The sequence below is a fragment of the Mustelus asterias genome, chromosome 6 (assembly GCF_964213995.1).
Source record: "Mustelus asterias chromosome 6, sMusAst1.hap1.1, whole genome shotgun sequence".
NCBI classification, from domain to species: Eukaryota; Metazoa; Chordata; class Chondrichthyes; order Carcharhiniformes; family Triakidae; genus Mustelus; species Mustelus asterias.
The window spans coordinates 3,932,932-3,957,408 of NC_135806.1; the positions used below are offsets into that span (position 1 = coordinate 3,932,932).

The window sequence follows — 24,477 nt, forward strand, 5'->3', positions numbered from 1 at the left end:
CTCATCATTTTCCACGATTCTGAAGGTGATTTTGGGATTGGGGTGGTGCTGCTGTACACTTCTTGTCTTTACTCGGACTCTGATCTTGGTTTTTAACCATCAGATGACCAATTTCTGGTCAGTTTGCAGACATTAGACAGTAATGTTTTTGAGATGGACTCAATGGCGGAAGGAAACGATTTTTAAAAAGCATTGACCTCAACTTTGGCATCACAAATATTCCAAGAACATCTTCAACAAACTAAAACACCAAAATAGAACTGTTATTTGCCGATAATTGTTGGGACGATCTACATAAAGTTTGGAAAGTAAATCTCAATACTTCCATTCCTGTATGGGCGGCACAGTGGCACGGTGGTTCGCACTGCTGCCTCACAGCGCCAGGGACCCGGGTTCAATTCCAGCCTCGGGTCGCTATCTGTGTGGAGTTTGCACTTTCTCCCCGTGTCTGTGTGGGTTTCCTCTCACACTCCAAAGATGTGCGGGTTAGGTTGATTGGCCGTGCTAAATTGACTCTAGTGTCAGGGGGATTATCAGGGTAAATGCGTGGGGTTACAGGAATAGGGCCTGGGTGGGATTATGGTCGGTATATACTCGATGAGCCGAATGGCCTCCTTCTGTAATGTAAGGATTCTATGATTCACCAGATGAGTTTCTACATGTTACAGATTTTGCAAAACTGTAGGTTGTTTGTAAATTTAATAAGAGCTGTTTTTCTCCCAGCGATCGTGTCAGCGTTTGCTTTTAGTTATACTTCAGAAAGTTTATATAAGGTTCGGTTTTCCCCATATTGGGATGTGAGTATTTACATATCATTGCATTTGGAAAAGACCCGATCAATCGCATTGGAGTTGATCGAAAGAGATTAAATAAATCACTATTTGGAGCAAATAAAGCAGGAGTAAATGAACCGCTGTGTAAACGCACAGCTCCGGGAGCAGGGGCCCGGCTTTCTGGGACTGCCTCAGGAACTGCTGTGGATTATAAAGCATATTGATTGTAAATCTTGTTAATTCGGCTTCATGTCAAATGCTGAATCTCCCGGAGTTTGAGGACGATAGAAATGTCATGGCTGGCTTGTGTCAAGATATTGATGGTGGGTAATGCGACAACTCTAATGCATATGAATGTTAAGAAGAGGGAATCAGACTATCTCCTGTTATTACCTGACTCTTAAGTGGCACAATTGTTACTTGCCAGTTATCGTCCAAGCCTGGATATTGGCCAGGTCTTGCTGCATTTGGACATGGACAGCTTCAGATCTGAGGAGTCACGTTTATGCTGAACATTGTGCAGTCATCAACCAACATCCCCACTTTTGCCCTTATGATGGAGGGAAGGTCATTGATGAAGTATCTGAAGATGGTTGGGACAAGGACACTACCCTGAGGAACTCCTGCAGGGTTATCTTGGGACTGATTGACCTCCAACCACCACAACCATCTTCTTTTGTGTGAGATATTATTCCAACCAATGGAGTTTTACCGAATTATTGGGAATATATTGAAATGTGATGATATTTCAGCTCTCCAACGTTAATCATTTTCCGTTCATGATAGAGAGAATGTTGAGAGGGAGCAGACATACAGGTGGAACAGATCCCCAAGAGAGCTTGGCAGGGTAGATGGTGAGATGTTTTCACTAGTGGGAGAGTCTTGAACAAGGGGGGCATAGCTACAAGATAAAGGGTTGGCTATTTAAAACTGAGGTGTGTAGAAATTTCTTCTTGCAGAGGGTGGTGAATCCCTGAATTCTCTTCCCCAGAGGATGGTGGAGGTCGGATAATTATAAGTATTTAAAGTGGAGGTGGATAAATATTTGATAGATCGACGAATAGAGGGCTCTGGGGAAATAGCACAGAAAAGGAGCAGAGGCCAATATATGTCCGCCATGGCTGTATTGAATGGCGGGGCAGGCTTGAAAGGCCTGTCTTATCCTGAGTATAACCAATATCAGCGATCTCTTTATTGATTGAAACGAGGCTTACTTATGCCCCCCCCCCCCCCCCCCCGCCATGTTCTTTCACAGGGTGTGGGTGTCGCTGGCTAGGCCAGCATTTATTGCCCATCCTTAATTGCCCTTGATAAGGTGGTGTTGAACCGCCTTCTTGGCTTGCTGCACTCCATGGGGTGTAGGTGCACCCACAGTGCTGTTAGGGAGTATTATGATGGAATATTTTATATATTTTTTGAAAAGAATATTGAGATGCACAGGCAGTGTGTCAACAACTCTTTTAACCAAAGGTTTGTTCTTACTGAATACTAGAATACTAAAATGTTAATATCTGGAAAATTTCTCTCAGGTGAATGTTTGTGTTTTAACATTTTGTGACTGAAAGTTTACACATGGAACGATTCGATGCAAAAACGGACCTCAAACTGATGGGAATATACAATTAAAATGACAAAATGTGGTAACTTCAGGAATATTAACTGAACTGCAATAAGATATCACTGTTGCACAATGTCCCACTTAATTTTATTTTTTTAAAATACAGAATCCAATTTTTCATAATTATATTTTAATTTCCTCTCCTCTGGTTAAACAGTAGAAATGGTTCTATCAATATAAGCAACAATAACCAGGGTAATAGTGGAAGCAGTGTTCATAAATGGACAGTGGTTAGTACTGCTGCCTCAGCGCCAGAGGACCTGGGTTCGATTCCTGGCTTGGATCACTGTCTGTGTGGAGTTAGCACGTTCTCCCCATGTCTGCGTGGGTTTTCTCCAGGTGCTCTGGTTTCCTCCCACAGTCTGAAAGACATGCTAGTTAGGCGCATTGACCCGAACAGGCACCGGACGTGGCGACTAGGGGAATTTCACAGTAACTTCATTGCAGTGTTAATGTAAGCTTTACTTGTGACTAATAAATAAACTTTAACTAAAGCAAGCTTCTTCTAATGTTAAATAATGATCGAGGGGTGCTTTCCAGATTTTGTTATCATTGTGTATTTAGTTAAACACGGAATTAAGATTTTAACTTTTACGCATTTTTAAAAGAAAAATGTTTACAGTCCTTCATGGGTTAAGAGGCACTTTCTGTTACTCGAGAAATCTACATTTTCAATAAATCCGGGTTATTATGATTTTAACCGAACATTGAATAATTTTTTCTTGTAAAAGTTTATAAGGATTGGGTCCTGAGATTCCTTCTCACATCACGCGAACAGTCTAAGAATATTTGCTGGCATTTATGATTTGACTTCAATTCAGCACACTGCCGGGAGGCACAGGGATGTTTCCCCAGCGGCCAAGGTGATTGTTCGTCTTGAGTGTATCAATTGCAAAACTCAATCCGCAAAGTTTTTTTTAACAGAGGGAAAAATATGTTTTTTTAATGCCAAGTTCCTGTTTCCCCGGTGCTTAGAGGCACGGTAGCACAGTGGTTAGCACTGCTGCTTCACAGCTCCAGGGTCCCGGGTTCGATTCCCGGCTCGGGTCACTGTCTGTGTGGAGTTTGCACATTCTCCTCGTGTCTGCGTGGGTTTCCTCCGGGTGCTCCGGTTTCCTCCCACAGTTCAAAGATGTGCGGGTTAGGTTGATTGGCCAGGTTTAAAAAAATTGCCCCTTAGAGTCCTGAGATGCGTAGGTTAGAGGGATTAGCGGATAAATATGTGAGGGTAGGGCCTGGGTGGGATTGTGGTCGGTGCAGACTCGATGGGCCGAATGGCCTCCTTCTGCACTGTAGGGATTCTATGATTCTAATCTGGCAATTATAATGGGGAATGTAAACAAATATATACAATATCCTCTAATATTTTTATATCAGATGCAAAGCACAACATAGCTGAACTCAGAAAAATCGGGTAGGCTGCTGCAGTATTCAGTAAAGGATAACGAGAACCAGACTGTATTTATCACCAAACTGCTTTATCCCATCCTGGATTCTGGAAAGAACACTTCAACTGGTTTCCAGAGATCAGGAAGTGCTGTGAAACACTCGGTGGGGCAGGTCACATTTTTCAGGGAGAGGTGTACATTTTAACTCCCATTGTACGTGAGTGGCTTTTGAATGGGTTAAAATCGCGCCTCCGGATTGAACAACCTTTCATCAGAATTTGAGATTGTTTTTTTTAAAAAGCGAATAGAAAAGCGAGGGAAGGTGGGAGTGGGGAGTCTGTGAAGTGATAATCTTGACACTTCAAAACGGAGTGGCAGCATTGCAAGAAATACATTCTTTAAATCAGATGGCACAGGGTTTGGATGGGGTAGTTGTATAATCGTGTAAGGGTTCCCTTTTCAAATATTCATTCAATTGCTCTTTTGAAAGTCACTACAGAATTTTATTTTTCACCCTCTCAGACAGCTCGTTCCAGATCACAATTTGTTACATGAAAAAATAATCTCCCCATCTTCCCCCACCGATTCTCAGTGAATTATCTTCAATCTGTGTCCCTCTGGTTACTGCCCACCCTCCACCCCCCACCCCCCATCACTGGAAACGCTTTCTCCTTACTCTATCAAAACCCTTCATGATTTTAAACACCTCTGTTAAATCTTCTTTTCATCTTCTCGGCTCCAAGAAGTACAACAGCCCCAGCTTTTCCAACCCTGCATACTGCTCTGTGCCCCCTCCGTCGCAAGGTCCGCGGGCAGGCAACCCCGGTAGACCCACTGGTGGGAATTCTCTGGTCTCGCACGCCCCTGCTGCTCGCGAGCACGGAGAATTTGGCACTCAGCAAAGTCCCCGTTCACAGCAGCTGCACTGGAGAATTTCAGCCATGAGCGACGTTGGAGAATCCAGCAGCAGATACATGGGAACACCACCACCTGCAAGATCTGCTTCAAGCCATTCACCATTCTGACTTGGAAATAGCAAGAAGTTTCACAACACCAGGTTAAAGTCCAACAGGTTTATTTGGAAATCACAAGCCCCTTCATCATGAGTGGACTCCACCCCAGTCCAACTCCAGCATCTCCACATCCTGACTTGGAAATATATCGCAGTTCCTTCGCAGTTGCTGGGTCAAAATCCTGGAATTCTCTTCCTAAGGGCTTTGTGGGTCAACCCATAGCACGGGGACAGCAGCTATTCAAGAAGGTGGCTCACCACCACCTTCTCAAGGGCAACTAGGGATGGGCAATAAATGCTGGCCAGCCAGTGATGCCCATGTTCCAGGAATAATTTTAAAAATCCTAGCCCAATTTGTTTCAGCCTGTTCTTCATCTTGACAGCTGAGCTCTTCCTATCCCCTTGTCCAATCTTTTCCATCCACATCTGTCATTCAATCGGACCCCCTCTATCATTTTAACAGTTCCCTGGCCCTAACCCTCCCTGCTTCATCGTGGATGTACAGTCCCTCCACACTTCCAGTTGCCACTGGTGCAGCCTATGAACCCTCCCTGTCGTCAGTGAATGGGGAACCCAATCTTTCCTCTCCCACAATAACCCTCCTCCACACGACTGAATGTGTTCCCACATTTAGAAGTCTCACAACTTCTCTTCTCCACTCAATTCCTTCAAATAAAAGATGTTGCTATGGGAACCCAGGAATCTTAGTTAATCTTGTTTTTTCGTGGAATGCTTGGAACATTCTTTCTCCCAGTTCTATTCTGGTTCCTGCCCTCACCTCTTTTGTCTTATATTCCAAAAGGCAAACAAAAAAATAAAATTACTAGCCAGCCAATGAGCTATTTAAGTCTAATAGTGTACTGTGGATTTTCCATTGGAAGTAGATTGTAATTCCCAGCTATATTTTATGTATGATTACATAAACATACATTCGTGTTAACGAATGGTTCAGTGAATAAGCACACTCCATGATGCACTATAGTGCCAAACAGGTCAAAAAGGTCTAGACTTCATCCCAGGCCTGTGTTGAGGGAGCAGTGTTGTTAGTGGGGTTGTTGCTGTTGGCCTCAATACCTCTGGGCTAGGGTGCAGAGAAACCAGTCTTACAAACCAGTGAGGGAGACCAATTTTAATCCCAATCCAATGAGCGCGGATGGACCCCCAGCTATTTGGATGTTGGAAGAGGGTCAGGTTAGCTTGGCTTTAAATCACCTATCAATATTCATTGCTAAGTTAGAAGCAAAAAGGAAGGTCTTGACCTCAGAACATCCAAAATGCTTTAAACACAAAAGAGTGCAGTCATAATATAGGAAACAGGGCAGCCAATTTGTGCACAGGAAGATGTCACAAACAGCAGTCTGATAAGTGACCAGATAATCTGTAGCGATGATGATTGGTGGGTAAATATTGATCAGGCTGCCAGGGGCATCTCCATTGCTCTTCTTCGAAACAGTGGCTAGTGGATCGCTTTTGTCCACCTGAGGGGGCAGATGGGAATCAGTTTAATTGGAAAGAATTGCCTCCTCTTACTTTCCAGCAAGAGAAAGGAAGTGGCACAATTCAAAATTGTCAATAATTTTCCTCAAAAAATGAAGAGCATTGAAATGAGTAAGTCAATCATTTTGATCAAGTGTTTGCAGGCACAAAGCCCAACACAATCTGAATATAAAATCCTAGTAAGAAGTTTAACAACACCAGGTTAAAGTCCAACAGGTTTATTTGGTAGCAAAAGCCACACAAGCTTTCGGAGCTCTAAGCCCCTTCTTCAGGTGAGTGGGAATTCTGTTCACAAACAGAGCTTATAAAGACACAAACTCAATTTACATGAATAATGGTTGGAATGTGAATACTTACAACTAATCAAGTCTTTAAGAAACGAAACAATGTGAGTGGAGAGAGCATCAAGACAGGCTAAAAAGATGTGTATTGTCTCCAGACAAGACAGCCAGTGAAACTCTGCAGGTCCACGCAACTGTGGGAGTTACAAATAGTGTGACATGAACCCAATATCCCGGTTGAGGCCGTCCTCGTGTGTGCGGAACTTGGCTATCAGTTTCTGCTCAGCGACTCTGCGCTGTCGTGTGTCGCGAAGGCCGCCTTGGAGAACGCTTACCCGAATATCAGAGGCCGAATGCCCGTGACCGCTGAAGTGCTCCCCAACAGGAAGAGAACAGTCTTGCCTGGTGATTGTCGAGCGGTGTTCATTCATCCGTTGTCGCAGCGTCTGCATAGTTTCCCCAATGTACCATGCCTCGGGATCAACCGGGATATTGGGTTCATGTCACACTATTTGTAACTCCCACAGTTGCGTGGACCTGCAGAGTTTCACTGGCTGTCTTGTCTGGAGACAATACACATCTTTTTAGCCTGTCTTGATGCTCTCTCCACTCACATTGTTTCGTTTCTTAAAGACTTGATTAGTTGTAAGTATTCGCATTCCAACCATTATTCATGTAAATTGAGTCTGTGTCTTTATAAGCTCTGTTTGTGAACAGAATTCCCACTCACCTGAAGAAGGGGCTTAGAGCTCCGAAAGCTTGTGTGGCTTTTGCTACCAAATAAACCTGTTGGACTTTAACCTGGTGTTGTTAAACTTCTTACTGTGTTTACCCCAGTCCAACGCCGGCATCTCCACATTATAAAATCCTACACAGATTTATAGAAGCAAAAAGTCCTCCGAGATTCTGAGCTTGAAAGGTTAAAGATTTCATTCATCTCCATGTTTTCATTATCATTGTGGGGTGCAGATATTTTTTTGACACTTTCTTTCTAATGTGTTGTCTTGTTTACCTGCTGTCTGTTGGGAAACAGGCAATAACGGTTAATTAACGATTTCTTTAAAATCCACCCTAAATCATTAAAAGATATATGATTGATTACATCTTTCTGCACAATTAGACTGTTGAAATGTCACGAGATAATTGTTGCTGGAAGGAATTGCTGAATAGAAGCAGAGTTAATTATTTAAACAGAACCACTTTTTAGCCTGTGCTTGTTAGGCTGTTGGCAGAGGTAAAGGTAAATGTTATATGATGACATTAATTGAAAGCAGAAGACCACCTGTTTTAAAAATATAGGGCTTATTTTACTAAATTGTGATCAATTATTATAACATTCAAAAAATTACTAATATTTTTGAGTCACCTTTTCCTATGCTCAATGATTTACTTTAAAAATCTACTTCAAAAATCTACTTCAGTAACTATTTCTATTAATAGGGACTTTATGACTCCTATTAAAACAACCATGTTGTAGGCTCTAACCCCAGAATTCAATCAGATCTTTTAAACGTTTTGTTCAGACACTGATGTTTGCAAAAATCGAGGTTATTCACTGTTGAATTATTTTCAGAGAAATTTCTCCGCTTGTATGACTTTAGTGAAAAGGATCCACAGAAACAAAGATTCATCATGGCCAATAACATCCTGCAGTTATATAGTACTTTTAACCAAGTAACGTGCCAAGGGCTTCAGGAGCTCTCCAAGCACAATGAATAGGTAACAGCTTGGTCAAGGAGCTTGTTTTTAATGAATATTTTAGAGCAGGATATAGCGGCAGAAGGATTCGGGAGAGAATTCCAGAGCTTAGGATCCAGGCAGCTGAAGGCACAGACACCATTGATGTAAATGTGTAACTTTGCGTAGAAGCCTTGTACAACGTGGGAGTGACAGGAGGCCAGAATTGCAGGAGAGTAGAGAAAATGGAAGGTTATATAACTAAAGTTTACAAAAACAGGGAGGTAAATAGCTATTTAATTAGTCAGCACTTCCTCAAGGTGGGTTTGGGTCTTTCAATGTCATTGCAAGTCTGACTTGCCACCATTTCCAGCCCATTTCGATGTCAGGAATTATCGCCATGCTGACTCTGCACCATTGGCTGTTTTCAGATGCGGTGCTGAGCTAATACCTTCTGGTCATCCTCCTTCTCAGTAGCAAAGGGGATGTCACAGCCCCTGGATGCATAGTTGTGTTTGCAGGACCCATTCCCATTGCCTTCATGCCCTGAGCGGACTGTTATCTTTGACAAGCTTTACCCCGAGACTAAAGAGTATCCGAACTCAGGGGTGGGTGGGAAAGTGGTGAGCTGGACACCCCTCATAGTTTATATTCCCTCATCACAGAAAACACATGTGATATGAAGGGGAGGGTGGGAGGGGGCATAAAATCCCGTACTGACTATTGAGCGGAAGTTAGACAGCCAATTCTTTTCTTTCCAGAAATCCGTTGCCATGATTTGAGAATTCAGGCGTAATCGTTCCCATCACTAACATGCTCACCGCATTCAGAACGTTACACACAACAAAATCTAAGGAATCAGGCCAAGAATTTGTCTCAGAAGTCCTAGAGAATGGATAAAGAGAATGGGGGAAACCCTTTTAAACTAAAATGCAGTAAGCACAATTCACAGTGCATTGGAAGAGATAAATAATGTTGCTGTAACGGACATGGAATTACATTTTCAGATGAAGATTTACAAAGCTAAAAATGTACAGGATCAAAAATGAATTAAGATTAAAATCACCATGGTGGACATAGGCAATCAAGATTAAATATAATTTTCAGATGAAAGACCGTTAGAGGGCAGGCAATAATTGGACAAGCAAAACGAACAAACATAATTCAATTTTGATTTTGAAGTCAGTCTTTACTTTTATTTTTCCATGATAGATTTACATGTCTGAATTTAGAGTAAGAACTGTCCATTTAAATTTACCACGTCACTGTAACACCACTACTAGCAACAAAGGTAACTATGATGTGATAAGTTTACATAGGCAGTTTCCATTATAAATTAAGGCATTGGGCCACAGAAAAGCAGGAAAAGCTCAAAGGAAATGCACTCATGCAACACCCACACCCATACAGGGCTTTTCATCAAATTAAAAACATAAGTTAATGTTCTTAACCTTATCGGGAATTTCTATGCCAACAGTTCCAATCTAAGCCCCCTCTTTCACTGGTTTTATCCTCAAGATTTCAGCAAAGTCATCTCCAAACCAGGAGGTGATATGGGCAGTGTCTACAGTGAAGTAAAACAGCATGTCCTGGCACTGTTTGCGACGATATATGGACCTTGGATCCTCTGATAGCACAGCCACAATGGCAGACTTGGCTTCCTCCACAGACTGAAAATATTTCAGTGAAACTTTGCACGGATCTATTAACAAAGAGTTGATTAAGTTTTAGCTCTTAAATTTGTCAAAAAAAATTAAGTTCTAAAGTTATATTTAGTGTTCAACAAATGCAACAAAGCTGCTGGATCAAGGTCCCCAAGATCACTTAAAAATAATCGGAAATTTGAACTTAAGCTGAACAACATTTGCAAAATGATTTGAAAGCAGCTAGTGTTAAAGTACACTGTTAAAAAATACAGGCTCACTGGCTTTATAAATAGGCAGTCACAGGGTACAAAAGTAAGGAAGTGTGCTAAATCTTTATAAAACTCGGCCTCAGTGTAGCATTCTGTCCAATCCTGAGCCCCACACTTTAAGAAGAATGTCAAGAACTTAACGAGGTAGAGTAGATTTACCAGAATAGTTCCAGGAATGAGAAACTTCAGTTGTGTGTAGAGACTGGAGAAGCTGGGATTGTTCCACTTAGCGCAGCGATGGTTATGGGGAAATTAACAGAGGTGTTCAAAATCATGAACGGTTCGAGAGAGTAAACAAGGAGAAACTGTTTCCGGTGGCAGGGGGATTAGCAATCAGAGGACACGGATTTAAGTTAATTGGCAAAAGAACCAGGGGCAACATTAGGAAACTTGTTTTTTAATGCAGCTTGTTATGATCTGGAATGTGCTGCCTGCAAGGGAACAGGCCCAACGGTAACTTTCAAATTGGATAAAAACTCGAAGGGAAAACAATTACAGGGCTATGGTGAAAGAGTAGTGGGAAGCAGAATTAATTGGTTAGCTCTACCAAAGAGCCGACACAGACACAATGCGCCAAATGACCGCCGTCTGTATTACAATACTTGAGTTTTACAATTCAGGTGGTGTTACATTTAAATGCAACGATATGAGAATTTTGGCTGCTGCTTGTATTATCATTAGAACATGCAATATAACACCATTCCTACCTGTCCCATTTGGAGCTTGAAACTGCTTCAGATCCCATTCTGCATGAGGAGTGAATCGAACGTTTAAGGGAGTTACAGGTGATCGCTTTATCCAAGTCGCAACTGTACTGTTCGATGACTGGTTCCCAGGTTTGTTAATAGCATCAAGGTCCTTTGGCCATTTATTCTGACAGACGGTGGCAGCACCTAACTGCTCGGACTCCAAACAAATAACTTTGTCTTCTGCAGTTACTTGGCTTAAAATATCGCTGTGAAACAGCTGACATTTGATTTTCTCCATAGCTAGGAGTATGCTTTCATCTGAAACATCCTCCTTTGCAGCAAATTCATCCACTTTCTCAGTTTTTAGCTCACAAACGCAGCCCTCCTCTTTGTCCGCAGTTCTGTCCGTAAAGCAGACTGAGATTGTACTTCCTACATGTATAGGGGACTGGTCTTCTCCCTCAAGAACATTATCATCTGTCTTTCTGAATGGGTGCATGTCATCTCCGGGAGCATGTCGCACCCACTCAGTAAAACAATGCCCTACTTTCTCTGAAGCCTCCTTAACATGGGCTGGTTCCTTATCCTCACTCTCCATAGTTACTGCCCCAATGATTGGAATGGATATATCCTGGCACTGCTCATCTGGCACAAGAATCTCTTGATGTAATTGACGGTTGCTTTTTGGTGGTTCAGCCGTAGGTGTGTCATAATCTGGAATGTACGGCTTAATGTCCAGTACTGGTGTTCCTTGTATCATGTCAATTCCCGAGAAATAAAGAGTGTCACCTTCAAGAAGTTAGGGAAATTAAGTACACACATTGAATTGTACAAACAATGCTGCATATTGATCATCAACTATCTTAAAATTCAAAGATTGAATCTATTGATTAACTATCACCAATTAGCACAATTATAATATAAATATTTAAAGGTCAGAAGTAAGTTTCAAGAGTGAACTGGGTTGGAAAAATCATGGAAAGTTGTCTGACTCCAAGCTAAGCTTGAAGCACATTCCGTTCCTACATTCCATCTTTTACCAGGAACACCTATTACTACCCGCATTACATATTCCTGACCTCTCCAACACTGAACATCTTACCCATTCCTTTGCTCCTGCTAGACTTGATTATTTCAATGCCCTTCCTTTCTGGCCTCTCATCCTCCCTGTACTTCAACTATCCCAAATGCAGCTCTCTCCACCATCCCCATTGATTCCTGTCTTTGCTGATCCACCTTCTACTCTCCCCCAATATATTAAAATCACAATGAATATTCAAACAATCAGTACAATCTTGCAACCTATTCCAGGTTTATACCTTTTGCCTGGTCCCTGTGCTGTAGCATTTTCAGGAAGCCCTTGCTTCTTCATACCACTGTTTGGAGGAGCCTTGACTTCAGCCTCTGGAACTCCCTCTCCAAATTCCTCCTGTTCTTTAATTTCCGTTCAAGACATTTTAAGATTATAGAACGATGCATCGCAGGAGGCCACTCGCCACGTTACGCTAGTGTCAGTTCTGTGCAAGAGCAATCCAGTGAGTCCCACCAATCAGCCCCAAGCCCTTTCCCTGTGGTCCTGCAAACTGTTCCCTTATCCAATACTTACACCTAATCGAATTCTCTTTCAAACGCCAAGATTGAATATTCCTCCATCATTCACTGCCAAAATGATTTTCCTCATATTGCATTTGGTTCGTTTGCCAAACGCTTTAAATCTCAAGTCCTCTTGCTCCCGACTCTTCCACCAATAGAAACCATTTTATCTTCTCTCTGGACACTTCATGATTTTGAACACCTATATTAAATCCCCTCTCAACCTTCTCTTTATCTTAAAAGCCAGCTTTCCTATCAAGCTTCAGTTTACCCCCATTAACTGTGCTGACCCTGGTTTAGTCGTTTTGTCTGCCTACTTCCACTGTAGGGCAAACCCTATGTTAAAAATGAGATATACTGTGGGCGACACGTGGCACAGCAGTTAGCACTGCTGCCTCACAGCGCCAGGGAACTGGGTACAATTCCCAGCTTGGGTCACTATCTGTGTGGAGTTTGCACATTCTCCCTGTGTCTGCGTGGGTTTCCTCCGGGTGCTCTGGTTTCCTGCCACAGTCCAAAGATGTGCAGATTAGGTGAATTGGCTATGCTAAATTGCCCCTTAATGTCAGGGGATTAGAAAGGTATATAGGTGGGGTTACAGGGATAGGGCCTGGGAGGGATTGTGGTCGGTGCAGACTTGCTGGGCCGAATGGCCTCTTTTTGCACTGTAGGGATTCTATGATTCCAATCTATGATATAAATGCTACCATTGTATAATTAAACCTGGAGATCAGATGATTATCACAAAATCACTTGTGTCTTAACACCATCAATGTGCAGGGATATGGGGAAAGGGCAGGAGAATGGCACTACGTCATAATCTTCATTTGGAGAACCAGTGCAGATACAATGGACCAAATGGCCTCCTTCTGTGTTGTAACGATTCCATGATTCATACAGGGAAACTGCCTGGATTCCTACAGGACCTCTACTTTTCATGGTTGGATCAAAGTTGTCAGTTTAGCTCTATAGAACATCTCTGCAGTAGCATACCTTCAATCCTGTCCAGCTTTACCAGTGTTAAACCTATTGCATTGGGTCGATGAGGACTTCTTGTGGAAAATACTCCTGTTTTTAATCCATTTAATCGAGGCGGTTTGACTTTAGCCTTATAGCTCTGATGTCCATTCTTGTGAAAAACAAAGATAATCCTGCATAAATCAAATGTTATACATTTTTTAAAATCAGAAGTTTCATAAGTTCAATAAAATTTACCTGCAAGCACAAGGCTAAAGAATAAGATTGCCTTGGTTTGTAGTTGCAGAGATGTCTTAAGGAAAATAAGGAACGAGATTATATTGCCCTTGGAGAACTACAAAAACACAATGAGACATGCATTTGGGGCAGCATGGTGGCACAGTGGTTAGCACTGCTGCCTCACAGCAGGGTTCAATTCCAGCCTTGGGTGACCGTGTGGAGTTTGCACATTCACTCTGTGTTTGCGTGGGTTTCCAGGTGCTCCGGTTTCCTCCTACAGTCCAAAGATGTGCAGGCTAGGATGATTGGCCATTCTAAATTGCCCATTAGTGTTGTGGGATTAGCAGGGTAAATACGTGGGGTTACGGGGATAGGGCCTGGGTGGGATTGTTGTCGGTGCAGACTCGATGGGCCTCTTCCTGCATTGAACGGATTCTATGATGGCTGCAGCAAGCTATGGGAAAAGTATTAATTCAGCATTCCAGTTTGATTCAAAGTTGGGCATCTCAGAGTAGTTATTACAATCAGCAAATAGTCACCATTAACAATGAACTTTTAAAAAAAGTCAAAGCACAAACTTACAGACAGACCACTTGTAAGTTCCATAACCAACAGCCATGCTTCTGATTTTGGAAAGTTTTGCAATTGTATAGAAAATTTTGAACTTCTCCACAATCAGCAAAAGTCACATTAAAATAATAGATTTTGTGCATTAATTCAGCACATCAATTGTGCAACTTGTGCCACAACAGAGACTTGTTTTGACCTTAAAACGCCAGTCTTGCCCAATACTTTGAGAAGAAAATGTAAATTCACTATAGTCAATGCCACTTTAGATAAAAGTTTATTCCAGTAGAGATACAGGAGATGGTTTTGCTTGGTTGCCAGCATGAAATCCTGCAAGTTGGGAGTGAGAATCAGAAATAGCTCCACCATGAAATGGTTTGCTGACTCACTGCTAGATTTGGTGCCAAAACAACCTCACAAAATTAATCTGATTCTCTTTCAACCAGACTTAGTACTCCCAGCAGGGAGACGTACTAGAGGGAATGCTTGTCAGAGTTAATGCTACAACAACACTGAAGTCTTCTTTAAACATGGCCCTCCTCCTGTGGGAGTGCAGGAATAGTAAATTTATACTAGTCCTAGTTTTATTGTAGATTTTTCACACTTTCTAACCATTGCAACAATTTTATAAATCAATCATTATTTTAAAACTAAAACCAAAGATTATGCTTGCTCATGGTCCATTAGCCAAGCTATGTGAAAGCCTTGATCACAAACAACACCCCTAACACAGTTAGTGTTTAAAAAAGCCTGTTTTAAGCACAGAAGAAAAAATAAAATGTGATTAGTTTATTTCTGACAGCATTGTTCATTGAACCCTACGGGGTGCAGATACTCAAATCAGTAAAAGTAGCAATGCAGGTTATTAAAAACCAAGCACTGGGGTTCATTTCTAGAGGAGTACAATTAAAAGCAGAAAAGTTGTGCAAATCATGTGAAGAATTTTAGTTAAATTACACCTGTACTGCCATGCAGTACTTTCTGGTCTCCATATTACAGAAAAGGCTATCGAGGCATTACAGAAGGTGCGTGATCATGGAAGACAGGCTTGTGTGCTTTCCCTTAAAAAAGAAGAGAAGGCAGAGAGGTGAGAGGGAGAGCAAATGTGAGAGCAAGCGAAGGCGAGAGCAAACAGGATCGAGATGAAGAGTGAACATGAGAGCGAGAGCAAACGCGAGAGGGAGAGCGAACACAATCAAGAGCAAAAGTGAGCGCAACAGCGAGTAGGAGAGCCAGAATGAACACGAGCGTGAGCGCAAGAGTGGGTGCGAGAGCAAGCGCGAGAGCAAGAGCAATCAAGAGCAAAAGCGAGAGCAAGAGTGCTTGCGTGCGAGTGAGTGCAACTTGAAGATTGGCATAGGATAAGATTAGAGAGTTGAATGGGTGGTTCAAAGTGTGGGAGAAATGGGTTAAATAATGTCACAAACATCTACCTTCGAGAACTGAAACCAACCTACCAGACATGTGAAAACTGATCCAAGCCCATCAGCGAATGTTCCACGTTGTTAAAAATCAGCTTACTAATTTTAAGTCGTGCACGGGACAAGCTACAAATAGTTGGTTGACGGGGTGTGCCGTTTTTGGCAGTGAAGCAGGATTCAATGTATCCAATGGGCACAGTTCGAATGTTTCCTTTTAGAATATATACAATACATGTAATTCTTAAATTTCATTTCATACATTACAGATAAGAAACTACAGTCAATCTATATTACTTACAATCAGCAGGCCAAGTGTGGAATGTAAAATACATTAGATACAGAAACAGACTTGAAACACTAAGCTCTGATTAAGATTTGTATATAATAAAACTATATATGGTTACAATCAGTAAACACAGGAGGTTTGATTGGATTATCAGAGTTCCATATAATTTATCACTGCCAGTACACTTTTAACAAGTATGATTATTGCTGATGAATTGCTAAGGTGCACTGTAAACGCAATTGACAAGTGAAGTTTCTCTGAATGGAATATACTTTCAATTTTTTGCCTCAGGGCATCTCTGGTCCAATCATTTGTTCAGTAAAACTGCCTCAACACAGCCCCAAATAAAGTGCTTCCACCACAGTCTCAAGAGAATACTTCATAATTTTGACGTGTTCTGCAATCTATACCAACTATTCTTGTGGTGAGATTTTAAATTAATTATCACTGAGTGTTGAGTTTTTCTTTGGACAGATGCTCAGAAGAACCTAGTCCTCTCCCAATGTTTACATTCTAACTCTACCATCTAGGACCTAGAAATGGAATAATATATACTATACATGGAATAATTCACCAACCAAACTGGCTTCAGATCTTGGTTCTGAGGTCAAAAGACACCTTACTAACTCACAACACCACACAATTTCCCTTCTCACGCCAATAATTTGTGCTGAGACCCAACATGGAACTCACAACTCGAAACACAATGATATTGAGTCATTACTTTAGCAATCAAAATTACCCCATCTACACGAACAATATCAATTTAGTCAGTTCCTGGACAACAGGGTTTGAAAAAACACATGGAAACATCAAGTAAAAACAGTTCATCACAGGCCCAAGAAGACCCTGTAACAAATTGAACAATCAGAATTTCACACCTTTCTCCAAACATAGGGACGCTTGATCATCTCGATTTCTGATTGGTACACCATTCTGGGAGGGCTCCTTTTTCGAACCATTCAGAAGGGAGTGCAGGTCCTCAATAGATTTCTTATGTACATGGACAGCTTTGTTGACTTGCTGCCTAACATTGTACAATTAAAGTTAAAGATTAGCAATGCTTTATTAGTACTCTTCTTTAGAGATGCAAAGGTTCCAGACATTTCAGAATAGCTGCATCTATTCATGGGATCCACAGCTGTGAACCAATTGGTATTTACCCCCCATCCAGAGAAACACCATCTATGTACTCTGTATAACCAAGCAGAGTAATAGTTAAAGGGTATTCTTGTGACAAGGTATTTTTCAATGCATAATAGGGGAGTATTTTAAACAATACTTGCCACCTTCAATAAATCTACCTACATAGCTTTAAAGATTTGTTAGGCTGCTCCTGCTGTTGTATGTACTCACTCTTCTACATATTCACATACCTATTTTGGTTATGTGACGCATTTTTAGAATACTGCCTGCATTTATATTGCACCTTTAACATAGAAAAACATTGAGTCATCAGATAAAAACAGAAACTGAACCTATAGAAAATAAAGAGGGTGATCAAAATTTTGATCGGCGAGGTGGGTCTTTAGGATAGGCTTAAAAAGGAGAGAGAAATTAGGAAGGTTTTTGGGAGGTAATTCCAGAGCCTAGGGCCTAAGCAGCTGAAGACATGGTGACTAATGGATAGTAAGAGTTTTAACAACACCAGGTTAAAGTCCAACAGGTTTATTTGGTAGTAATTGACATTAGCTTTCGGAGCGCTGCTCCTTCGTCAGATGGAGTGGATATCTGCTCACAAACAGGGCACACAGAGACACAAACTCAAGTTACAGAATACTGATTAGAATGCAAATCTTTACAGCTAATCAAGTCTTAAAGATACAGACAATGTGAGTGGAGGGAGCATTAGGCACAGGTTAAAGAAATGTGTATTGTCTCCAGACAGGACAGCCAATGAGATTCTGCAAGTCCAGGAGGCAAGCTGTGGGGGTTACCAATAGTGTGACATGAACCCAAGATCCCGGTTTAGGCCGTCCTCATCTGTGCGGAACTTGGCTATCAGTTTCTGCCCAGCGACTCTGCGCTGTCGTGTGTCGTGAAGGCCGCCTTGGAGAACGCTTACCCGAAGATCAGACGCCGAATGCCCGTGACCACTAAAGTGCTCCCCCACAGGAAGAGAACAGTCTTGCCTGGTGATTGTCGAGCGGTGTTCATTCATCCATTGTCGTAGCATCTGCATGGTTTCCTCAATGTACCATGTCTCGGGACATCCTTTCCTGCAGCGTATCAGGTAGACAATGTTGGCCGAGTTGCAAGTGTATGTACCATGTACCTGGTAGATGGTGTTCTCACGTGAGATGATGGCATCAGTGTCGATGATCCTGCACGTCTTGCAGAAGTTGCTGTGGCAGGATTGTGTGGTGTCGTGGTCACTGTTCTCCTGAAGGCTGGGTAGTTTGCTGCGGACAATGGTCTGTTTGAGGTTGTGCGGTTGTTTGAAGGCAAGAAGTGGGGGTGTGGGGATGGCCTTGGCGAGATGTTCTGTCTTCATCAATGACATGTTGAAAGCTCCGGAGGAGATGCCGTAGTTTCTCCGCTCCGGGGAGGTACTGGACGACGAAGGGAGCGGAGCGGAGAAGCTACGGCATCTCCTCCGGAGCCTTCAACATGTCATTGATGAAGGCAAACATCTCGCCAAGGCCATCCCCACACCCCCACTCTTGCCTTCAAACAACCGCACAATCTCAAATGGACCATTGTCCGCAGCAAACTACCCAGCCTTCAGGAGAACAGTGACCACGACACCACACAACCCTGCCACAGCAACCTCTGCAAGACGTGCCGGATCATCAACACAGATGCCATCATCTCACGTGATAACAACATCTACCAGGTACACGGTACCTACTCTTGCAACTCGGACAACATTGTCTACCTGATACGCTGCAGGAAAGGATGTCCCGAGGCATGGTACATTGGGGAAACCATGCAGACGCTACAACAACGGATGAATGAACACCGCTCGACAATCACCAGGCAAGACTGTTCTCTTCCTGTGGGGGAGCACTTCAGCGGTCACGGGCATTCGGCGTCTGATCTTCGGGTAAGCGTTCTCCAAGGCGGCCTTCACGACACACGACAGCGCAGAGTCACTGAGCAGAAACTGATAACCAAGTTCCGCACACATGAGGACGGCCTAAACCGGGATCTTGGGTTCATGTCACACTATTGGTAACCCCCACAGCTTGCCTCCTGGACTTGCAGAATCTCATTGGCTGTCCTGTCTGGAGACAAAACACATTTCTTTAATCTGTGCCTAATTGCTCCCTCCACTCACATTGTCTGTATCTTCAAGTCCTGATTAGCTGTAAAGATTTGCATTCTAATCAGTATTCTGTAACTTGATTTTGTGTCTCTGTGCCTTGTTTGTGAGCAGATATCCACTCCATCTGACGAAGGAGCAGCGCTCCGAAAGCTAATGGCAATTGCTACCAAATAAACCTGTTGGACTTTAACCTGGTGTTGTTAAAACTCTTACTGTGTTTACCCCAGTCCAACGCCGGCATCTCCACATCATGACTAATGGATAGGACAGTTGGTGTCGGACCAGAACCTAGAGTTGGAGGAACACAGTTTTTGTTGGGTTGAGGGTTAGAAGACTGGAGTTTGGATATAGGTAGAGGAGGCAACAAGAGGATTTGAACACAAATATGAAGGTTTTAAATTGATAGGTCCGAGTGACTAAAAGCCAACATAAATCACAGAGGTTCGAACAAATAAATTTGCAGAACCATCAGACCACCACCTGCAAGTACATTTGAAAGGGAAGGAAGCAAGCACTTGCATTTCAATAGCGCCTTTGACAATCTCAGGCCAACCCACAACACCTTTCAGACACCCAATTACTTTTGTTATGTTGGAAACATGGCAGACAATTTGCACACAGCCAGGTTCCACAAAAGGTAGTATCATCGTGCAGGATCTGAAACAAAGGTTCAGTTTGAGGCCGTACATCTTACTAGACCAGTTAGTAAATACACTGCAACCTCTCCAGTCAAGAATGTTTGGAACCAAGTCATTTCTAGATGTTGGAATTTTTTGGATTATAAAATTACATTACAATAATTAACCATAAGTGTGTGAACCAGAAGTTACTGGTGCATGGATATAACTATTTACCTGAAGCATAAAACATTATGGAACACTAATATGAAAAATTGTTTTCCTTATTGAATACTATATATTCCATGTTTCCACTCCCAAGTTCCTGTACTAAAATGATCCCATGAATTGTTTGGGTCTGCTCAAAAAATTTCCGGAAGATTCATGTTTCTGAACAGTAGATTTCCGGAGAGGTTACATTTTAATCTGATGATGCTTTCAAACTAAAGCAGAAGGAGCTGAGCATGACCTAAAGAAGAAAATCTTGCATTTACATAACACCTTTCACTAACTCAGCACCACATAGCAATTTAAGTAATTTTGATGTGTGATCACTGTTAAATATGGGAAACGCAGCTGTAATTTGTACAAAGTAAGCCCTCAGAAACAGTAATGTGATAATGACCAGATAATCTTGTTTGATGGATGAATGTTGGCCAGGACACCAGAGAGAACTCTCTATTTCTTCCTCAAAGTATCTTCATGACATCACTTACATCCACCCAAAGCAGCAAGTAGGTCATCAGAAAGATATGGCTTGAATAATGAAAATATGGAGAGGTAGGCAAGAACACTTGAGGGGGACCTTCAAAGCATCCTGAAGAGGTCAGACAGACCAACCAAAATGGAGAAGATTCAACCTGACTCGAGAACAGCTTCTTCCCTGCTGCCATCAGACTTTTGAATGGACCTATCTTATATTCGGTTGATCTTTCTCTACACCCTAGCTACGACTGTAACACTACATTTTGAACCCTCTCCTTTCCTTCTCCCCGATGTACTCTATGAATAGTATATTTTGTCTGTATAGCACACAAGAAACAATACTTTTCATCGTATACCAATATATTTGCCAATAATAAATCATTCAGGAAATCATAAATTATAGAATCCCTACAATGCAGGAGGTGGCCATTCGGCCCATCGAGTCTGCACCGACAACAATCCCACCCAGGCCCCATCCCCATTACTCCACATATTTACCCCACTAATCCCTCTAACCTATGCATCCTGGGACATGAAGGGGCAATTTAGTATGGCTAATACACTTAATCCACACATCTTTGGGCTGTGGGAGGAAACCGGAGCAACCAGAGGAAACCCACGCAGACACGGGGAAATCGAACAAAATCCACAGTGACCCAAGCTGGGAATCAAACCCAGGTCCTTGGAGCTGTGAGGCAGCAGTTCTAACCAATATGCCATTCCAAAGCATCAAGCACATTGAGAGACTTCATCAGGAATGTGCAGAGGAAAGTAAAGGTGTCAGGGAGCACACAAACCTCCAAACAGCCCATCTAACCCGACCCTTTGCACACCACATGGATACAGCCTGCAGATCGTGCATTGGACTAGTCAGTCATCTCAGAACCCACGGAACCCAAGTGGAAGCAATTCATCTTTAACCCCGGGGGACTGCCAATGGGGGAGGACTTTGCAGCACAGGGATATTCCCCATGGTGTGTGTGTCTGTGTCCTGTGACCAATATTCATCCCTCAATCAGCATGACAGCTAAAACAGGAGAGCTGATCCTGGTTTTTCATGGAGTGGCACAGTGGTTAGCACTGCTGCCTCACAGCAGCAGGGACCAAGGTTCAATTCCTGGCTTGGGCCTGTGTGGAGTTTGCATGTTCTCCCCGTATTTGTGCAGGTTTCCTCCAGGTACTCCAGTTTCCTCCCACAGTCCAAAGATATGCAGTTTAGGTGGATTGGCTGTGTTAAATTACCCTTTAGTGTTCAAAGAAGTTAAAGGGATTAGTGGGGTAAATTCACACGATTACAGGGATAGGATCTGGGTGGGATGTTCTGTCGGAGAGTCGGTGCAGACTCGATAGGCCAGATGTTTAAGTTTATTTGTATCACAAGTAGGCTTACATTAACACTGCAATGAAGTTACCGTGAAAATCCCACTTCAGCACTGTCGGGATTCTAGGATTGATTTGATTATTGACACATGCGGCGGCACGGTGGCACAGTGGTTAGCACTGCTGCCTCACAGCGCCAGGGATACGGGTTCAATCCCCGGCTTGGGTCACTGTCTGTGCAGAGTCTGCATGTTCTCCCCGTGTCTGCGTGGGTTTCCTCCGGGTGCTCCGGTTTCCTCCCACACTCCAAAGATGTGCGGGTTAGGTTGATTGGCCATGCTAAATTGTCCCTTAGTGTCCTGGGATGCGTAGGTTAGAGGGATTAGCAGGGTAAATATGTGGGGTTACGGGGATAGGGCCCGAGTGGGATTGTGGTCGGTGCAGACTTGATGGGCCAAATGGACTCCTTCCACATTGCAGGGATTCTATGATAGCTCCTTTAGTCTCCTCGTGTCTGCGTGGGTTTCCTCCGGGTACTCCGGTTTCCTCCCACAGTCCAAAGATGTGCGGGTTAGGTTGATTGGCCATGCTAAAATTGCCCCTTAGTGTCCTGGGATGCGTAGATTAGAGGGATTAGCGGGTAAAATATGTAAGGATATGGGGGTAGGGCCTGGGTGGGATTGTGGTCGGTGCAGACTCGATGGGCCGAATGGCCTCTTTCTGTACTGCTGGGTTTCTATGATTTCTATGCATTAACATAGTGAAAAATATTGTTTCTTGTGCGTTATACAAAGCATACCGTTCATAGAGAAGAGAGTGCAGAATGTAGTGTGACAGTCATAGCTAGGGTGTAGAGAAAGATCAACTTAATGCGAGGTAGGTCCATTCAGAAGTCTGACAGCAGCAGGGAAGAAGCTGATGGATCATTACCAGCTTGCTGTTTGTGGGATCTTGCTGCGTACAATTGTGTTCCCCACACAGTGAGTGAATTCCACATGGAGGCATTCATTGCCTGGGGGAGGGATGCCCTGAGGATGTGACAGGCGCTATAGCAATGTAAGTCTTGCTGCTGCGATGGGGGTGGTTGTTGTCGCTCTGCCGGCCGGGGGGGGATCCGCGAACCGCCGGTATGCCTATGCCTGGGCCTGGGCCTGGGCCTCGCCCTCCCCGCAGCCGGCCCCGGTACCTCAGCTTGCGGAGTTCGGCCCTCAGCACCCGGGCCTCCCGCTCCAGACCCGCGCGCCCATCGTCCATGCTCCAAGCAGCGGGCGGCCCACTCGGGGACACGTGACCCCTCGCGCACCACGTGACCGGGCCCAGCCGCGCCTGCGCGCTGCAGGGAAGCGGCCAGTTACCATGGTGACGCCTACTCCTCCTGTGGATCAACCCTGACAGGCTGTCAGTCAGGTATTATTTAATTTATATCACTGCCCCATTCCTAAAGGGCTGCTGCTATTGTTATTAGTGTCACAAGCAGGCTTACATTAACACTGCAATGAAGTTACTGTGAAAATCCACTAGTCACCACACTCCGGCACCTGTTCGGGGACACTGAGGGAGAATTTAACATGGCCAATGCACCCTAACCAGCACGTCTTTGGGCTGTGAGAGGAAACCGGAGCACCCGGAGGAAACCCATGCAGACACAGGGAGAATGTGCAGACTCCACACAGACAGTGACCCGAGCCGGGAATCAAACCCGGGTCTCTGGAGCTGTGAGGCAGCAGTGTCAATCACTCTGCCACCGTGCCGCCAAATGAACTATAACAAGAAAAATAAAACACTGAAATGATACCTAACAAGCAAATTGAAACGGCAATGCTGGAGTGATAGTGCTCTCCAATGCCCACTGTTTCTCCCTGTCTGTTGGGCTCACTGATGTCTTTCCAGTTCATTTGTTGGAGGAGTGCATCCAAAGATGTGCAGGTTAGGTGGATTGGCCATGCTAAATTGCCCCCTGGTGTCCCAAGCTGTGTAGGTTAGGGGGAATTAGTGGGGTAAATATATGGGGTTACAGGGTAAGCCTGGTTGGGATGGAGAGTTGGTGCAGACTCGATGGGCCAAATGGCCTCCTTCTGCACTGCAGCAATTCTATGATTTTGTGAGTGACTGCTGTCAAGTCCAGAGAGCAGACCCGACTCTTGGCATGCTTCTCCCCTCTCCGTAAGCCTGAGTTCATCGAAATCTCCTCCACTGGCCGATCCCAACTCGCACCAAATCCCATTTGCCCATCATCCCATTAAAACCTGTCAGCGTTGATCCACATTGAAGATATCAGAGACCCCGGCATGCCTTGCAGCATCTCAATTCTCAAATTCTCCTCCTTGTTCTCAAATCCCTCCATGTCCTTGCTTCTTTCCTATTTCTCCACTACCCCCCCCCCCCCCCGCCCCGCCCCCACCCCCCAGCCATGTAGCCTTCCCAGAGTTCTGCACTCCAACAACACTGCTGGCCCCTTCCCAATTTTAATCACTAAAGCACTGGCGGCTGCACCTCCAGCTGCGTCAGCCCCGAGCTTTCTAATTCCCTTCCTGAACCTCTACACTTCTCGATGCTGCCTAAACCCTGTCATAAGAACCAGGAGCAGGAGTCGACGATTTGGCCCCTCGAGCCTGCTCCGCCATTCAATAAGATCATGGCTGATCTTTTTGTC

The 24,477-nt window shown here is 43.6% G+C and overlaps 1 protein-coding gene across 1 annotated transcript; it reads right to left on the reverse strand.

The window, feature by feature from the left end:
- Positions 1-9,414: 9,414 nt before the first annotated feature.
- On the reverse strand, positions 9,415-23,135 carry trmo (tRNA methyltransferase O). The gene is made up of 6 exons (XM_078213930.1): positions 23,011-23,135; positions 16,796-16,941; positions 15,665-15,839; positions 13,437-13,594; positions 10,869-11,639; positions 9,415-9,948 (listed from the first exon to the last, which is right to left on the reverse strand). The coding sequence occupies exons 1-6, from the start codon at positions 23,076-23,078 to the stop codon at positions 9,731-9,733; spliced, it is 1,536 nt and encodes a 511-aa protein (XP_078070056.1). The 5' UTR covers positions 23,079-23,135; the 3' UTR covers positions 9,415-9,730.
- Between the last annotated feature and the right edge of the window lie 1,342 nt (positions 23,136-24,477).

Bases quoted from the DNA above. Each gene is read 5' to 3' on its own strand.
- trmo (XM_078213930.1), bottom strand. From the start codon at position 23,078: ATGGACGATGGGCGCGCGGGTCTGGAGCGGGAGGCCCGGGTGCTGAGG. The intron at 16,942-23,010 runs GTACCGGGGCCG...GTACAATGTTAG, and splicing joins GCCGAACTCCGCAAGCTGAG to GCAGCAAGTCAACAAAGCTG. The intron at 15,840-16,795 runs GTGTGAAATTCT...ATATTCTAAAAG, and splicing joins GTCCCTATGTTTGGAGAAAG to GAAACATTCGAACTGTGCCC.